We start from the raw sequence: 16,427 nt of genomic DNA on the forward strand, positions 1-16,427 counted from the left end.
TTGCTATGTCGAGATTGTGGCATTCCCAACTGTAATCAGTCTAATGTTCTATACTAGCTAGAGTCGCTTCAGCATCAATTTAATTAGCAGTTTGTGAAATACTCATCACTCATTCACATGAGTAACGTACGTCCATGTAACAGCTCCGATGGGTATATAGTCAATCTTCCATAAGAGAATGCACAGCACAACTTGCAGATCACCGTATCGACAGAATCCCTGACCTTGTCGAACTCGACCTCTCTTTCCCTTCTTTCTTTTTCTTTGCGCCCACCCCCTCCCATATCCTCCAAAACTTCAGATTCTCATCCCCGGCACCCGTGCACACGACATCGCCTGCAGGCCCTACCGCTGTATACAGCACCCGTGAGTCGTGTGCGTCCCGTATCTCCGCAATACGCTCGAGCGACGGGTACGCGTGCACCATAATTGCGTTTGTAGGGTACCCATGTGTCGTGAGAATCTCTTTTTTATGCGGTGACCAGATGATGGAGGTGACTTGGGATGGCGTTTTGAGGGAGTGTAGACGGGCACCGGTACCACTGTTCCAGACGTGAACAGTTGCATCGTTTGTGCCCCCGCCGCTGGCCAAGAGGGAAGATTGCCAGGGGCACCAAGCAATTGCCTTCAGTGTGTTAGATATATCACATATAATTGAGACTACAGCCCACCTTTACAGCTGCGGTATGGTTCCGCTTCGTCCACTTGGCCTGCCCGCGCGCGCCCTCCGTAACATCGCCCAAGCGTCCATCCCAAATATTGACAACATTGTCGTTACCTCCACTCGCTAGAAGTTCGCCATCTGCTCTCCACTTCAGTCCGCAGACTTCTCCTGTGTGTCCGAGGAGCTCCATGACCTTGTGCCGAGGGACACGGACATCATGGTGCCATATACTTCCGTCCCCACATCCAGAGCTGAGTATATGGGCGTTCCAAGATAGCACAGCAATTTGACCCTGATGTCCACCCATCGTCCGGAGCTTCTGTCCGGCTTCTACATCCCACAACTCGACTTCGCCAGTACCAAGACCAATACCGAGGTAAGCACCATCATTCGAAAAATCAACGGAGGAGACATATGTGCCCTCAGGCGCTTCACTAAGGTGAGAGACGATCCCTGTATCGGCCCGCCAAACATACGTGCTCTCAGCAAGGGCGACAGCAACAACGTTCTGGATAGACCATGACACCAGATTGAGGTAAAAGTCATCAACCATGCCTGGAGCATCGAGGACACGCTCGGGCTGAGTAGGAATGCGGCGGGACTTGTTGGTTGTAGAGCTAGTTGAAGAAGGGAGTTCACCTGGGCGTCCGTAGAGCGGACGAGCTAGTTCACGCTGCTGGGAAAGCGTAGAGTCTGAAGATGAAGCTGGGGGCGCCTCGTGATAAGCCAGCACGCGGCGATTGAGAGGGACACCTGTGGCAGCTGCAAGACGAGCTGTATGTCCCGGTGATACAGTTTTTGGGTTGAGACTCATGAGTTCGAGCGTGGCAGCAACATCGTCGGCTTCACGAGTAGTAATGAAACGATCACGATTGTCACCGGTAGATTGCGTGCGCTCCCGAGTAGCAGGAGTTGACCTTGAGCGCTTGAGCTCTGGTCTAGGCTGTGATGTAGGGGGCAGGTAATCGCGTGAAACGACATCCAAACGGGTCTCGATACCGCCTTTTCTGATGACTCCTCCACCCGCTTGGCGGTGAAATGAGTCTGAGACGATAACGCCACCTCCAGTTGCGCGTTTTACGGGAGAAGCTTGTCGCGATTTTGTAATAAATGGATTTGAGAGGTCAGCAGGATGAGATCGTTTCTGTGGGGAGATGGAGATACTATTGAAGGCAGAGATGATAGACGGAGTGAGCGGTGTCTTTGCATCTGAACGTGATCTATAGCGAGATGGTGTTTTGGGTATCGAGGTCATTGTGACACACAGCGAGCACCACAATCAGAACGACCTGAGAGCAAATGGAAGGCGCAAGGAAAAGAAAACAACAATTGTGTGATCTTGAGCAATAAGCATGGTTTGTGGCATTTGAACGTGTAGGCACGTGTATATCACGTGCTTTGTTTTTCGGTTTGATCTCTGTCCACGTGCTTTGTTTTTCGACGCGTTCCAGAGTCTGTCAGCCGCTTTGGAAATCCTCCAAGTTGGTGTCAGCCAACTTGCACTGGATAGTACTAGTATGAAAACAGTCCGTGTGCGAATAAGACTACATCCTCTTTTCTTGCAACCACGACCATTTTTATCTCCGTCGTTTCCACGACGATTCCACGTTCATTACCCGCCCGGATGATGTTCCTCAGAACCATATTCATATCTTTTCTTCTTATCAGCATAGCCCACGGTAGTCCCATCGATTCACCCAGAGATGACATACAGCAGGTAGAGACCGTCCCATTCACCGGGGTTAATCCCACAGATTCACCCCTGACGCATGGCCCTGACGGTCTCCGCCCCGCCTCAGCTGCAATGGCAATGATCATTGGCGCTGCCCAGTTCAAGGAGAATGATGCTCCTGCAACCGTGCCCACAGCCTATGAGCAGCACACCACCCCTACGGCTCCCACTGCTTTATTCCTTTCCCCCACTACCCATGCGACAGCTTCGCCGACTCATGTCTCCGAAAGCTCACCTGATATTAAATCTGCGCCACAGTCAAATCCCTCTCAGCGCAACGTCCTCGTCCTCGCCATTGTTGTCAGTTCTGTCCTCGCTCTCGTGGTCTGCGTCACCATCGGCAAGTACACTCTCGAGTACCTCCGGAAGGCAAAGCGCAAGTTACGGCTGTCGCAGGAGTCTTGGGGACACAGGGAGAGGCCGTTCCCTTCTGAAGTGCCTGTGCCCGATACAGAAACAGAGCACCAGAGCTTGAAGACATTCTCGTTTCCCGGCCAGCCGGCCCGCAAGGACGTACGTTTGTATGACCCCAACGAACCATCACCCAAGCCCACCATGCGCACCCGGTTCAGCAACCTAATCGCGTACACTGCATTCAGGCACCGTGATCACGACAGCGTCACCACCCAAGACAGTGCTTCCTCCACACCCTACCTTCTCAATGTTCCCGGCCATTCAGATCACTCTCGTACCAGGAGCGCGCCCATCATTACTCACGATGACTCCACAGCTACTGTGAAACCTGCCAAGTCTACAGAATCGGATTGGGATATTGCGAGGTCGTCCTATCGTGTATCGCAGGCGAGCGCCAATGTCCCGAGCTCTTTGCTTCCTTCTAGGGGCAGCAGGTTGTCCAGACTCGATTCGACGTGGTAGTCCTGTCAATCCATTGTATTTCAGAGGTTACTTCTACTGTGCTCAGAATGGCAGAAAACGATAGTACGCAAAGTATCACTGAGTGCAGCAGGCGTGTGGTATCAAATTACAGAAATTATGGAATATTTGAATGAGAAAGGAATGTAATAGGGATTCATATGCAAGTGAGGGTGTATGAAGTCATTAGGGTTCAGATCAGTATCATGCATTACTTCCGGAGACTAGCAAGCTTCTGCTGCAGACCGGCTAAGGGGTTGCCCTTGCGGATGCGACAGATGTACGTGAGCGTGAAAATTGCACAAACCTGCAAGGCACACAATTAGCTCAATGAAGGTACTCAATGGCAAGAACTTACGTTGAAAACGGTAATACCAAGCATGATGCCCAAGTCACGCCAGTGGTGAGAAGACTTGATGTTAAATGCGGCGAACATATAGTCGTCGGTCGTGCGGTAAGGACAGAACAAACATGTGGACGTGGCGCTGGGGTCGGCGAGGTAACCGCCAGCATATTCCATGAATGGATTCAGGTATTCGGAGCAAGTGGATCCACTGGGAGGGATGACAGGGACGAACTCATGCTGAGCGCAGTTAATATCACTGCCACCAATAGCTAAAGGAAATGTTAAGAATCATGTACTGACTTCGCTCGAAAGACGCACCTTGACCAAGCAGACCCTCGATGAAGTAAGTGAAAGGGGAGACGCGGTACATCCACTGCCACCAACCGAGCGCACGATATGGCTGTAAGACACCGTTGCTACACAACAGTAAGGGACAAGGTCATATCACGTGCATCTGCATTTACTCACAAGATGACAACAAACGAAAACAGCGCACTGAACAGAAGTGACGCGATCACAGCGGTTGGAGCCATGGAAGCGACCGCCTGCGCGACAGTTGTGTAGTACATGGGGAATACGATACCATACATGAGGTATGTGTATCCCGCGCGATCGTTGGGGAACCCGACAGTCCAGTACCAGCAAACAAAGAAGACCGACGAGCACATAATGTTCCATGGAAGCTCGACCAGAATTTGGCTGACAATGAGAGCGGTCCAGTTGTACATCCTGCTTGGGCGCTCTCGAATTTCATAGACAGTCCGAATGTTGATGAACATCGCCTGAAGCTGTTGCGAGAGGGGAACACAAAGTACTGAGGCTAAAAAGATCGCCTAACAAATAGGTTAGAGATTTTCGTCATGTGCTACAAAACATCACATACAAAGAGCTTGTTTTGGGTACCCTGGAGCGAGTCACTGGTCTTGTAGAACGTGAAGCCAATAAGTAAGCCTCCCGCAATGCAAAGCGCAAACTTGGCTATGAGATAGGTTGGATTCCGCCAATATGCCTGGAAATTACGTTGTGTGAGGGCTACAAGCTGGTGATACCACGACGTCGCAAACTCGGTGGGCCGTGCTGCTTGAACGACAGGGCGAGCGCGGCTTTCATTGTGGATGTTCTCAATCTCCTCTTGGAGTGTGGCAGCCTCAGGTGAATTCTTCCAGATGGAGTGCCAGTCGACCGAGGTCGACGCTGTTGCACCTGCGCCAATGACATCAAGCATGTACTCGGCCCTGGAATAAGTTGTCAAGTTCAGAAGGGTTAAGATACCACCAAGAAGTACATACGGGTTAGCATCAGGATGGCATCGAGAGGCACCGTTGCGCTCGAAGTAATCAAGCATGGTAGAAGACCCTTCGCCGATGTCACCGAAGTACACAGTCTGGCCTCCCTTCTTAAGGAGCAGGAGACGGTCAAAGACTTGGAACAGCTCTCCAGAAGGTTGATGAATTCTAAATCAAGATTGTGAGACATTATGCTATGACACTCGCTATATGAAACTTACGTGCAGAGGATGGCTTGGCCTTTGTTGGCAAGCTCGCGAAGGAACTTCATGATGGCCCAGGCGGACTGAGAGTCAAGACCAGAAGTAGGCTCGTCCAAGAATAAGAGAAGTTTAGGCTATACCACCTCCCTATCAGCACATCGCTGGACGGCAACACGTAATATGGACAAACCTTAGCAGCGAGCTCAACCCCAATAGTCGTACGTTTACGGTGCTCAACGCCCAAAGACCCGACGACGGCATCAGCATAATCCTCCAGGCCGCACATGACGAGACACTTGTCGACACTGAAATAATATTATAAACCAGTGGCAAAGGGGTCAATGACAACTCACTATTCCGCCAACTCAGCCATAGGAACTGTCTGGGGCTGGCGAAGGTGGGCAGAAAACAGCAGAGCCTCTCGAACAGTGGATTGAGGAAGGTGAGTGTCCATTTGTTGGCAGTAGCCGCTAGCAAATAATTTGTTTTAGTACTTGAAATCACCTGAATTCTCAACAGTGTACGTACGTCTGTGCCTGGAAGTCCGCAGGAAGGGGCTGGCCACTGACCAAACGATCACCAGTCACGACACCGACATCAACACGCTGTGCCAAGACGTTGAGGAGTGTAGTCTAGAAATATACATTAGATGGTGATGACACTGGGACATGCAAATACCTCACCTTTCCAGCACCCGACTCACCCATGAGGGCTGTCAATTTTCCAGGAGCGACAAAGCCAGAAATATCGTCCAAGAGCCGACGTTGTGTTCCTCCGGAGATAGGCACGGTGTATTGCAAATGCCTCCAAGTAAAGACGTCCGTTGCCGAGGGCCTATCGAGTTCTGCAGGGCTCGCATCCGTGCTCGAAGGCCCAGCAGGCTCAGGGTGAGCGCCTTTCTCCTCGTCCTTAGACTCATCAACAGCCTCAGCAGCGCGGGTACCCTGCTTGAAAAGCGTCACAGCAGTGTCAAATGCAGAAGCGGTGTTGAACTCGGTTGCGGTGAACAGAATAACGAGGAAGCCAACGAAGAAAACACAGACGACACCAAAGTCCTGAAGAGCCCAATTAGTGAATCCCTATGCCACAGAAACATCCATAGACTTACCCTCCAAAGGTTACTATAGTAGTAATCATAGGACAATTGCGTGAAGAGATTCCCATCGACATAATTTTGACCAGGTTGGGCACCGACCGTAGCGCACACTTGATTAGCCAACGAAATATTTGGATATGCGGGGCCTGAGGGAACAAGCATTGAGCAGGTGCCGTTCAGAGTGTGGAACTCGTTCGTCAGCAGAGCCTCGAAACCATAGCGCACGGGCTGCACACCGGCAGTGAGCACGCATACCAACAATTGCAATCCAGAAACGTACGTTGATATACATAATCCAGCGGAGAGCACCTGGAATGTTGGGCTTGGGAATCGTATAACCAGTAAAGAGCGCTACTACTACGACCACGACACCAGCAAGAGACGTAGCCGCAGACTCAGTCTTAAAGCACGCGGCAACCATTCTAAAGAAAGCTTTCATAGTCGTAGTCATAGCAAAAACGAATAGGAAGAAGATGCTATATGGATTCAGCGAGGACTCGGCAGTTGCATCAAAGGCAAGACTCACAAAAATTGAGATGCCGTTCTCTGAAGGTCGACCAGGAGATATAGAATAACCACGAACACAGCTTGAATAACGAATGTGAACGGGATATCAACCATTGTATGTGCGAAACTTTCAATGAACGGGTAGTACATCGCTGCCTTATGGTGCCGGAGCACAATTGGACGCTGAGCGAAGAGAGCCGGAATTTCTGCCATGGACGATAAAGCACCGAAGAAGAGAGCGCTGAGGACGAATTGAACACATGCACTTGAGCAACTTTGGAAGCAAAATACGCACAAGAACAGGACACCACCACGAGAGAAGTAACCAGAGGTTGCATCAGGTAGTTTCAAGAACACAGTACCCATGATGATGGACTGAAAGATTTGCACGCTAGAGTAAATTTGATGGTCAGTCGATTGATGGACTAAAATTGGCGGGACACATACGCAAGGTTGACGACTACAGTGCCCCAATCTCCCTTGATGATTTGCACGCGGCGCATCATAACAGCTCTAACCTGCATAGGAATAGAGATCGTATACGAGTGTGCCTTGGGAGCCGTGTCGGCATGCTCCATTATGGCACTCTGCCTGTATGCGTCTATGCGCTCTGGCTTCCCAACATTGTGGGAGCGGTAATGCTCAATGGAGTCGCGGTTTGCCTGACCAAGAGGGGAAGCGAGGAACACAGCAGCCATCTCCTCCGACGTTCTGGGAACTTTGCCCTCAAAACCATCACGAATCTTTCGCCCGCTTGGATTGGTCACTGGAAATCACTGTATTAACAATTAAATCCCTTCTAAATCAATATGGAACATACCAGACACGAGGAAGTCAGCAGTGGTTTGCCTGTCTTGCGGCTCATAACCCATATCAATGAAGTACTGACGCGCCTCCTTAGCTGAGCCAAAGTACACCATCTTGCCATCTGCAATGACGCATACTTTGTCGAAGAGGTCGTAAAGCTGCTCTCCTGCTTGGTAAATAGACACAATGGTAGTAAGACGACCTATATCCGTGCCGATACGTAAGGCCTGAACAAACTCAAGTGCAGTGGACGCGTCGAGACCACGAGTAGAGCTAAAATATTACCATTAGTACCATGGCCAATGGACAACAAACACATATAAACTCACTTGTCCCACGCGCCAATGAGGGCACGGCAAGACAGTGCCTCCGCAATGGAGACACGTTTCTTTTCGCCTCCTGAAACACCACGAATGGCAGCATCGCCGACAACAGTGTTTCGGGCATGACGAAGACCGAAGATGCGCACGAGGATGTCAACTACGTCACGATTAAACTGTTCACGGGTTTGGTCTGTGAACCGAGCATGTGGAGTACGCGTTTTGATGGCGAAAGATAAGGTTTGCTCCACGGTCAAGGTCGGAAAGTGGACATCGTCTTCGGGACAGTAGATCACATCTCCACGATACTGTCTTGCGATATCTTCGGGGGTGAAGGAATCATAGCATACTTCGCCCTGTATAGCATGGTATTCGCCACGCTGGTTTGCAATAGTCTTAAGGAACGTGCTGCAACCGGAACCGGGTCGTCCGAGAACCACTGTCGCGAACACGTGATTAGCGCGAAAATTTAACTTTACGTTAGTTTATTAAAACGACTAACGGAGCATTTCACCAGGTGCAACGACACCCTCGAACCCTGAGAGAATATCCCTGACAGGCGGGTTGCGCATCGCCGAAATGTTCCTCAAGATGGCAGCAGGATTAAACATAGAACCGATGGTAGGTTGTAAAGAGGCACGTGCACCGACACCGATAACACGAAGATCTTTGAACATGACGCCAAGCTCACGACCCTTAATGGACTCTTCGCCACGACTAATAATATATCAACAAAGGCAACTATTTTTTATTGCGGAACTCACCGTCTGACGAGGTCTTTGAGCGTGACTTCAAAATCGAAAGCATCATCGTCGTATGCTGAAGTCACAGAGGATGAACTTGGAGTATCGACGCCCTTTGCTGAGGCAGGCATAGGAGGCTTGGGTGAACTTCCGCGACGAGAGCTTTCCCGACGATTAACTTGAGAACGTGTGGAACGTGATGTCATTGTGCGTTTAAGTTCGCTAACACCAACTGGGTCAAAAAAATTGACTGGAACGCGAGAGGGAGATGATTGAACGCCTTCGTAGGCCTCGTCTTGGTGTGGCTCATCCTGAGGAACATTAGTTTCCAGCTGAGAGTCAGGAAGACTCATGATGAGGAACGTAAAAGAAGGGAAGGGGAAATGTTTAAGTCAACAAGGAGAGAACTGGGAGACTAAATAGTCTGACGGCAAAGGAAAACATTACTCGGTCAGGGCGTACTTATTCGACCGAAATTCGATACCTTCCATGGATCCGGAGATCACATCACAATACATACAGCATGAAACACAAGAACCTCGCGGACTTTAAAATCAGCGGTATCCGAATAGGCAAGCACTTCAGAGCACTGCGCCAAATGCATGCCCGGGAGCATGGCCGAGCCTTGTGTTCGTCACCGTGGGCACCCCGAGCCATGCCCGAAGACTGCGATGACGAGTGTACTCGGCATGTGGAGCGACGAGAACTAACTGGTGAACCACGCACCCGACGGGCGTAGGCGCTACTCAAAATGTCGTATAGATGCCTTCTTTAACCTTCCACTTCTTAATTAGGAAGCGATAATATCAAAACAATGGCGAACCTCTTCCTCATTACATAATAACAAGCACAAATATTATATTCAAGCCCATCGATGAGTAGCCATGTCGTCCGTAACTGACTCTGTCATCTTTAGAAACATATTCTCTACTCCAGCCATCTCCTCCGTCTGGTCAGATACGCAACGTACTTCCTATTATCTCCTCTTCGAAGCGTCCTTGGCATCTGTCCAGGCAGATATCGGGATCGTTCCTCGTCAGGCTGCCGATGCCATCCTCGCCTTTTGCCATGTCACCAACATAGACTTTGATGAACTAAGAATACAAACGGAAAAAATAGGCTATCCCGTTCTTGGGGTAGTCAAACAGATAGTCCAGAAAGTAAACAGTCTCCAACCTGGTTTAGGCGAATGGGTTCACTGGGGTGCTACCACCCAGGTACATCATATGTCATACTGGGTTTCAAGTATTTATTGTCTCAGGATGTCACCGACACCGCAACAGTCCTACAACTTCGGGATACTCTCGATCTGGTCTCAGCGACGTTAAACGCCATTACCTCGGACCTTCGTCGTCTCTGCCAAACTCACAAAACAACCCTTATGGTAGCTCGTAGCAACCTTCAACAAGCCGTACCCATGACCTTTGGCTTCAAAATGGCTCGCCTCCTCGCCACCTTTGAACGCCACAAACAACGTCTTGCTGAAATAAAATCCCGTCTGCTTGTGCTCGAGTTCGGTGGCGCTGCAGGGACACTTGCCACTATCAAAGATGGCCGGGGTCTCGAATGCCAAGCAGCTCTTGCCCAGAAATTGAATTTGTCAGTCCCAGAGATTGCATGGCATACAGAACGTGATCGTATCGCGGAGGTTGGCGGATTTTTCGCGCTTCTCACGGGGACCTGTTCCAAATTCGCCATGGACATCAAGCTCATGATGCAAACGGAAGTCGGAGAGGTCTCAGAGCCATTCTATCCACATCGCGGTTCCTCTTCGACGATGCCACAGAAGCGTAATCCCATCTCCAGCGTGTATATCACCGCCATGGGTGCGACTGTCCGTCAGCTCTCTGCAGCGCTGTATGATGCTATGGTTGAGGATCATGAGCGCGCGACGGGGCCTTGGGAGATAGAATGGATTGTTCTCCCGCAGATATGCACTCTCACGCACGCTGTGTTATTGCGTACTTTCGAGCTTATTACAGGGTTGGAAGTGCATTCAGACGCTATGAAGAGAAATCTGGAAATCACAAGAGGCGGCGTGGTAAGTGAGGCTGTCATGATGGGCCTCGCTCCAAAATTGGGACGACAATTTACGCATGATTTGGTTTACGAACTTTGTGGGCGGAGCGTTCGGGAGGATCTCCCCTTGTTGACACTGCTCTGTGCCGATGATAAAGTCCGGGAGAGCGGGCTATCGAAAGAGGAGCTCGAGGGGCTCTGTGATCCAGCTAGTTACACGGGATTGTCCGTGGAGATGGTTGATCGTGTTTTGGCAGATACTTATCCCGGTTAGTAAATAAGACTTTGCCCGCTATCAGTTGATGTCTGTGTAGGACCGCAAGGGGGTTTATCAGCTGTCGTTTATCGCTTTCCACGTTCACCGATTATCACACTAGGTCGTACACGTACTATTGTTACAGCAAGGTTCCATGATGTCCTACGTGCCCGGGGTGATGCCAGTCCTCGTTATGGCGTGCTGAACACACGATACTAATCTCCGCCGAAAGCATCAGAGCTGCACACCTTGCATAGTCACCCGGACTATGTACATTAGTCCTTCCCGTCTCACTTGCCGGACCAGCCCAGATTTGTTTGTACCTGCCAGGGTCTCACGAGATCGTCTGACGGTTGACACATACAGCGGATTCCATATCTGATAACATTATACACTGGTGCAACTTTGGCCAGTTTTTTCTTAATTTGACACCTACATCAATCACACGAAAGGAGATATCAGTACCATGGGCTTGAGTAGTACTCGGTGCTGACCTTGTCGCTAACCTAACCTATTTTGATGCATTATGTTATGGTAGCCTGTTACATCTACTTATATGCAACCCAACTCAAACATGCTGAGCCACCTTTGGATAATTTCCTGGAGGGACGATGCTGTACTACGCCGTAAGGTATCCATAAGCGCATGTGACGATATATAGCACCGTGAGTTGAGTTTAGAGGTATGCCGCTCAGAAGTAACAGTTAGGCTCGGGACCAGCCTGGCTTATATAACCACGGACAAGTCGAGTGGCGTACCATTAGGCAAACGTGGCATAGGACATTATGGCAGCGCCGTTTTCCGATTGACGAAAGAAATGTTAGTCGAAATAAGGAAAATGGTATCCTGTGGGACGTTATCTGTAGTATGGCCATATATTTATCGTGTTCTTCAAGGGGCCGGACTGTGCCTACTTCGATGCGTCTTTGGTCAAATTGCACTGGATTCATCGCCCATGCAGAAGTGCAAGTGTCCAGATTGAATTGTTGTCTCCGACTTTATTAGCTACGAGTTCGACATAGTCTGGAACAGCCCAAACGCAGAAGCCAGCAGGCGCAAGAGCGGATAAGAAAACTGGCCGAATGCGTCGGTCGTTTGTTCCTAGAAATGTCTGTACTATGTATATCCTGTATGAAAGATGCCCGATCGCATCAAAAAGTGAAGCACTTGCCGGATGTGCGATGCAGCGAAGGAACAATCAATCAGACAGGTGAATCATACTAGGCATGCATGAGAAGTCGCACCAAAAAGTGATCTATTTAATTCAGGGCGAGGGAAGCTCCTGCAAAGACCAAGATTGGAGCTGCTACTAATCATGTGAGCGGTACAAACGATCTTAGCGCCCTATAGACGTTGTCAAAAAAACTTGCGTTTCTGGCAGTCTGTCGTGGCTCGGACGCCCCTTACGCGCTGTCCTACGTCATTCCGACACACGCGGCAGACGAAGATGTTTTACCGCACGTGCCATTCATCTGCTGTGCGCATTTGCTACGCCAATGCCTCCAGTACCCATTCCAAGCCCTGTCATCAAAACCATCTGGATCTTAAGACGGTTCTCCGCATCAGAGGCTTGATTCCACCGCTCGAGTTACACTAAAAGCAACCACATGGTATTGTAAACAAGATCCTGGTGCCAACTGTCATCATCTGGTGCGCGCATCGTAGGTGATACAGTGGCAAGAGCATATGCGTCCCACGGGTTGCCTGTTGAGGCGACATCGTCAGGGAGTGTTACAATCAAGGGGGGGTGACCATGCCAGATATCCTGAATGTAAGTCTGGCAGTGGTCAGTCAAGTGTCATATATCACCTATTCCCTTGAAAACACGAGAGAGTTCATAATCGAATCTAAATAGGATTCCCTGCTGAGAGGTCAGGGACCTACTCACCCACCATCCATGATTCCAAGTGAATTGTCGAGAGACACTACGCAAGCGCTTAGGATCTATGACAGTAAAGGGAGAGAGTCATTCGGGTCAGGAAAATGTTCTTCGATGGCGCGTAGCCAAGCATCGTTGTGTAACTTGGGAGCTATGAGTGTGAAATTTTGAGTACCGTTCGAGGTGCGAAGCGAAGCGAGTAAGTCTGATCAGACGCCTGTCGCAGACTCCGGCTATAGCCGAAATGATAAGTAATTAAGCTGATCCTGCATGATCTCCTCGGATTGAACTTGGCGCGACTTGTACATAGTGATGGACCGAGCAAGGTTATCATAGGATGTGAGCGAGTATTACGAGGAATCATAAAACAATTAATATTAAATCTAAACTGAATTAGGCTTCATACATGATGGGCCTGATAGTTCTCGAGAGTACTGTTTTTGGCGGAGGTCGGAATACCCCTTCCATGTAATTTAGCTTCTCTAGTCGTTCATGTCGTCTGTCGAAGCGCTCCGTAGACCACGGCATGTATATCCATCCCAATTGATCCTCATCTTGTATTTTATGCCCTCTTCCTCCATCCCTTCACGCTCCTTACACTCCCCACCATGGAAGATACTCTCGCCGTCCTAGCTTCACATTTCATTGGTTAGTGTCACACTCAATCCCTCCATGACACCCTACTAACCGCTACCAGGAGTCATCGTCTCTAGCATGTGAGCTCATTCCAGTTGATATCCCGACATCGTTCATCATCATCTTTTTATTAGGTTCTATGGTTTTACTCTCGCCCAGACCTGGCGGTATTTCCGAACTTATCCAAAAGACAGATGGTGTATGAAGGCCCTGGTAAGCACAGCATCTCACGTACCTCATCCCCAATTGCAAATCTCAAGCGTCTTTTTCAGGTAGCCTTTCTGTGGTTCGTCACTTGACTCTGAAACTCGGTCTGCGCTCTGAATCATGTCCCTAGGACGTTAGATACAGCGCAGCTCGCCCTTGTCGCCGCATCGATATATCACTATACCATAGTTTGGCAGGGTGACATTGCAATGTCATCACATGTATCAAAGTATGTCATTTCACACTTGTCGTTCCGCTTATACTCATCTTTAACTAGAACATTTGAGGTAGGCTTCTCTTGTTTCATCATATCATAGTGTCGTAACAACTCATTCACAGGCATCAATGGGCATTACTGTAAGTTGTTCAGCGTCCCTTTCAATCAGAAGCATCCTCACTCTGTCATAGTCAATAATAGCTTTTCTGGTGCAATTGTACGTCTGTTATCTTTACTTCGTGGCAATAAGCACTCATTCCGCCTTTTAGGACATATGCTCACCGTATATGGCGACGTGAGGTCTAAGCCAACAATCTCGAGAATCTACACTCAAAACTCTCTAGTTAGCTTTGGAAACATCATCGTCACATTTTTCATAGTAAGTCTGGGAAGTCTGCATGAGTATCTCAGTTTGTTCATATGCCGGCGCCGCAGGTCCTTTTGGCATTGGCCGCACTAGGTAAAATAACCATCTACTCTGAGCGCGACATGGCTGATTCGCATAACTTACACACAGGATCTGGTGGAGGTACGCTTAAATTCCACTCTATGTTATCTCTTGCTCAAATTGGTCGCAGCAATGGTTGTCAAAACGTGAGTTTACTTGGTCCAACAATGGACTAATCGACGTTCACATATTTTTAAGTGTCCGTGATCCCCTGTGGGATAGCACTCACGTCAGCAACGTAAGCCCACCTTCAAATCTATCAGCTTCCACAACCTTACGCGACCCTCAGCTGCCCGCTTCTAGTTTTTACTTGTCTTCGATGGCATGTGACTTCCTAATTGCCGCTACACAAGTGTACTTTTTTCATAAGTCCCGGACCGGGATAGGAAGGTCCGTCCCATCCATCATTTTTCAATCTTGTCGTCTCATTTTTGTCAAGACTCGGTGGTCTCATCACTAGATTGACCGTGCTTGTTGTCAATGTGGGCTTGATAACCACGTAATCGTGTCTCTCGTACGACGCTGTTCCACGACTGATTCGTCATTTCAGTGTAGATGTCACATTATTTCTCATACTGGTATGCATTTCAACGGGAGAAGTGATTCCACTCACAAACTCTCTCCTTCAGTTTCTCGTCTGCCCACACAATGGCGCCTTTCTTGTACCATACATTCTCATGAGTCACTGTACGTCCCCCGCTTGTATTTCATCGTAAACTTATCCACCCGTGTTGCAGGTTATCTAAATAGTTTTCTCAGTGTGTAAGTCCATTTCCCCGCCTCAGTAACCAAAGCCTTACCCCTACAAGTCTTAACTCTCGTCTTGAGCTACGGGAGCTGGTTGATAACGATGACGTAGGTGATCCCGATATTCTCTGGTGCCGACTGTACCTGACACGACGCCATCGCAGTACGCTTGTCCCAGTATCTACACCATCGCTTCAGAACTGGCATGATGCAAACATCAGGTCTCTCTAGCATACTTCCCGCGCCGCATTGTGTGATACCCACTGAGGCAAATTTTGAAAGCTAGCTGTGAGTTGTACTGCGAGGCCTACCCCACATACAATTCTAAGTCGAACCCTTTGTAGGACATAAACATTGCATTGTACATTATTTCACCCAGCACAAGATAGATATCATTTCACCGGCAGTTGAACTGCCAAAAAATTCAATACTGCTGGCATATGCAGATGACGTTGAGTTGAAACAAGTACATATGTATATATATTGTATAGCACTGCAGTGACTCATGAGGTCATGGCAGACAGCCGCAGAAATCCAAACAAGTTCGGACGACTGAGTGCGAGTTCCCGCCATGAGAGATTCCAGAACGCGATCGCCGAGATCGTGCTGGGATGCGCTAGTCCACCTGGCTACTGGCTCCTGGACAAGCTGCTAAAGGAGTTAAGCGAGGTTGTTCACTATCACGTCCGTTGGTAATCGATGTGAAGACGAGGATGGCTGTATATGTACTCTCACTGTCAGCGAACCTTGACAGAAGTGATTTGTAAGTTTGGGTCGAAGATCGGAAAAGTAGTACACAGTAACCTGCAGTTGAGTTGTACGAGTTATCACTTAACGTACCACTTACACTGCATACGCCAAGCTTGACGCGAGCCATAGAAAGACGAGAAATGATGTAGTCAGGTATGATTCGAGAGCTTCGTCCGGTTTACCTGCCAACAGGAAAGCCTGGTACCGTTTCTGGCGTGCAGTCAGCAACGAGGACTTGAAAGCCTGAGGTTCCATCCAAAGATCTGGACAAAGCACCGGGTACGGTCAAGCATCGTTATTAGTTACATTATACCGACATATCACCAAGAGCGAAGCTCCGACCCCGATGGGAAAGCGTTGGAGCGGACAGTAGCAGTGGCTTTGTCATGGCGCATGGGATCCAAAGTATCGATTTCAAGCTGAACATACTCGTATCATGCTTGATGTGTGAGGTTGTAAATATTAGCGCCGATGCGTAAGCCTTCTAAGCGCTCACTTCCAAGACACAATATGCAAATATATCATACACGATAGTTCGGACAGCTCTATAACGAGTAACATCGCCTCTCTACTTTGATCTCCATGGGAGAGGGCAATAGCCTGATATACGGAATAAAGCGATAAGTACGCAAGACAAACCTTATTTAAAAAGAAGAGAAGGAAAGTTTCTGAACCTTTGTTCGTGATTGTG

At 49.0% G+C, this 16,427-nt stretch overlaps 6 protein-coding genes across 6 annotated transcripts; 3 read left to right on the forward strand and 3 right to left on the reverse strand.

The window, feature by feature from the left end:
* Positions 1-46: 46 nt before the first annotated feature.
* On the reverse strand, positions 47-2,053 carry F5891DRAFT_75080 (WD40-repeat-containing domain protein). Its single transcript, XM_041373101.1, has 2 exons — positions 672-2,053; positions 47-625 (listed from the first exon to the last, which is right to left on the reverse strand). The coding sequence occupies exons 1-2, from the start codon at positions 1,917-1,919 to the stop codon at positions 200-202; spliced, it is 1,674 nt and encodes a 557-aa protein (XP_041229097.1). The 5' UTR covers positions 1,920-2,053; the 3' UTR covers positions 47-199.
* Positions 2,024-3,272, forward strand: F5891DRAFT_1171307 (uncharacterized protein; the record flags this gene model as incomplete). The annotated part of the gene is made up of 1 exon (XM_041365539.1): positions 2,024-3,272. The coding sequence occupies exon 1, from the start codon at positions 2,289-2,291 to the stop codon at positions 3,270-3,272; it is 984 nt and encodes a 327-aa protein (XP_041229098.1). The 5' UTR covers positions 2,024-2,288.
* A 79-nt stretch (positions 3,273-3,351) lies between these two features.
* Positions 3,352-8,556, reverse strand: F5891DRAFT_1209972 (ABC-2 type transporter-domain-containing protein). The gene is made up of 19 exons (XM_041369159.1): positions 8,337-8,556; positions 7,844-8,273; positions 7,528-7,787; positions 7,155-7,473; positions 7,003-7,098; positions 6,727-6,948; positions 6,481-6,676; positions 6,213-6,428; positions 5,788-6,159; positions 5,633-5,736; positions 5,458-5,574; positions 5,295-5,409; positions 5,123-5,238; positions 4,905-5,069; positions 4,499-4,850; positions 4,084-4,448; positions 3,934-4,031; positions 3,628-3,884; positions 3,352-3,576 (listed from the first exon to the last, which is right to left on the reverse strand). Exons 1-19 carry the CDS (start codon positions 8,509-8,511, stop codon positions 3,481-3,483), a joined length of 4,071 nt encoding a protein of 1,356 aa, XP_041229099.1. The 5' UTR covers positions 8,512-8,556; the 3' UTR covers positions 3,352-3,480.
* Positions 8,557-9,433: 877 nt separating this feature from the next.
* Positions 9,434-10,870, forward strand: F5891DRAFT_1162913 (L-Aspartase-like protein; the record flags this gene model as incomplete). The annotated part of the gene is made up of 2 exons (XM_041365307.1): positions 9,434-9,794; positions 9,839-10,870. The coding sequence occupies exons 1-2, from the start codon at positions 9,462-9,464 to the stop codon at positions 10,868-10,870; spliced, it is 1,365 nt and encodes a 454-aa protein (XP_041229100.1). The 5' UTR covers positions 9,434-9,461.
* A 1,450-nt stretch (positions 10,871-12,320) lies between these two features.
* On the reverse strand, positions 12,321-12,647 carry F5891DRAFT_947060 (uncharacterized protein; the record flags this gene model as incomplete). The annotated part of the gene is made up of 2 exons (XM_041374714.1): positions 12,321-12,407; positions 12,447-12,647. Coding segments are annotated over 2 exons (288 nt in total), but the record flags the coding sequence as incomplete, so codon positions are not given.
* Positions 12,648-13,024: 377 nt separating this feature from the next.
* On the forward strand, positions 13,025-15,526 carry F5891DRAFT_1016867 (uncharacterized protein). Its single transcript, XM_041360972.1, has 23 exons — positions 13,025-13,070; positions 13,129-13,379; positions 13,429-13,447; positions 13,502-13,580; positions 13,640-13,653; positions 13,705-13,803; positions 13,852-13,861; positions 13,914-13,931; positions 13,983-14,008; positions 14,061-14,086; positions 14,136-14,170; positions 14,227-14,251; positions 14,309-14,320; positions 14,370-14,385; positions 14,438-14,477; positions 14,529-14,629; positions 14,679-14,738; positions 14,790-14,817; positions 14,869-14,926; positions 14,977-15,001; positions 15,049-15,094; positions 15,151-15,267; positions 15,378-15,526. The coding sequence occupies exons 2-22, from the start codon at positions 13,340-13,342 to the stop codon at positions 15,193-15,195; spliced, it is 822 nt and encodes a 273-aa protein (XP_041229102.1). The 5' UTR covers positions 13,025-13,070; positions 13,129-13,339; the 3' UTR covers positions 15,196-15,267; positions 15,378-15,526.
* The last annotated feature ends 901 nt before the right edge of the window (positions 15,527-16,427 follow it).

This window comes from Suillus fuscotomentosus, assembly GCF_016647785.1.
Source record: "Suillus fuscotomentosus strain FC203 chromosome Unknown F5891scaffold_12, whole genome shotgun sequence".
Lineage (NCBI taxonomy): Eukaryota > Fungi > Basidiomycota > Agaricomycetes > Boletales > Suillaceae > Suillus > Suillus fuscotomentosus.

Excerpts from the sequence above, each read along its gene's own strand:
- F5891DRAFT_75080 (XM_041373101.1), bottom strand. The coding sequence starts at position 1,919 with ATGACCTCGATACCCAAAACACCATCTCGCTATAGATCACGTTCAGAT. Across the intron at positions 626-671 it reads ACCATACCGCAGCTGTAAAG|GCAATTGCTTGGTGCCCCTG; the intron begins GTGGGCTGTAGT and ends AACACACTGAAG.
- F5891DRAFT_1209972 (XM_041369159.1), bottom strand. The coding sequence starts at position 8,511 with ATGTTCAAAGATCTTCGTGTTATCGGTGTCGGTGCACGTGCCTCTTTA. Across the intron at positions 5,575-5,632 it reads GCGGACTTCCAGGCACAGAC|CGGCTACTGCCAACAAATGG; the intron begins GTACGTACACTG and ends ATTATTTGCTAG. Across the intron at positions 4,851-4,904 it reads TGCCATCCTGATGCTAACCC|GGCCGAGTACATGCTTGATG; the intron begins GTATGTACTTCT and ends AACTTATTCCAG.
- F5891DRAFT_1016867 (XM_041360972.1), top strand. The coding sequence starts at position 13,340 with ATGGAAGATACTCTCGCCGTCCTAGCTTCACATTTCATTG. Across the intron at positions 14,630-14,678 it reads TCCCGGACCGGGATAGGAAG|ACTCGGTGGTCTCATCACTA; the intron begins GTCCGTCCCATC and ends ATTTTTGTCAAG. Across the intron at positions 14,927-14,976 it reads ATACATTCTCATGAGTCACT|GTTATCTAAATAGTTTTCTC; the intron begins GTACGTCCCCCG and ends CCCGTGTTGCAG.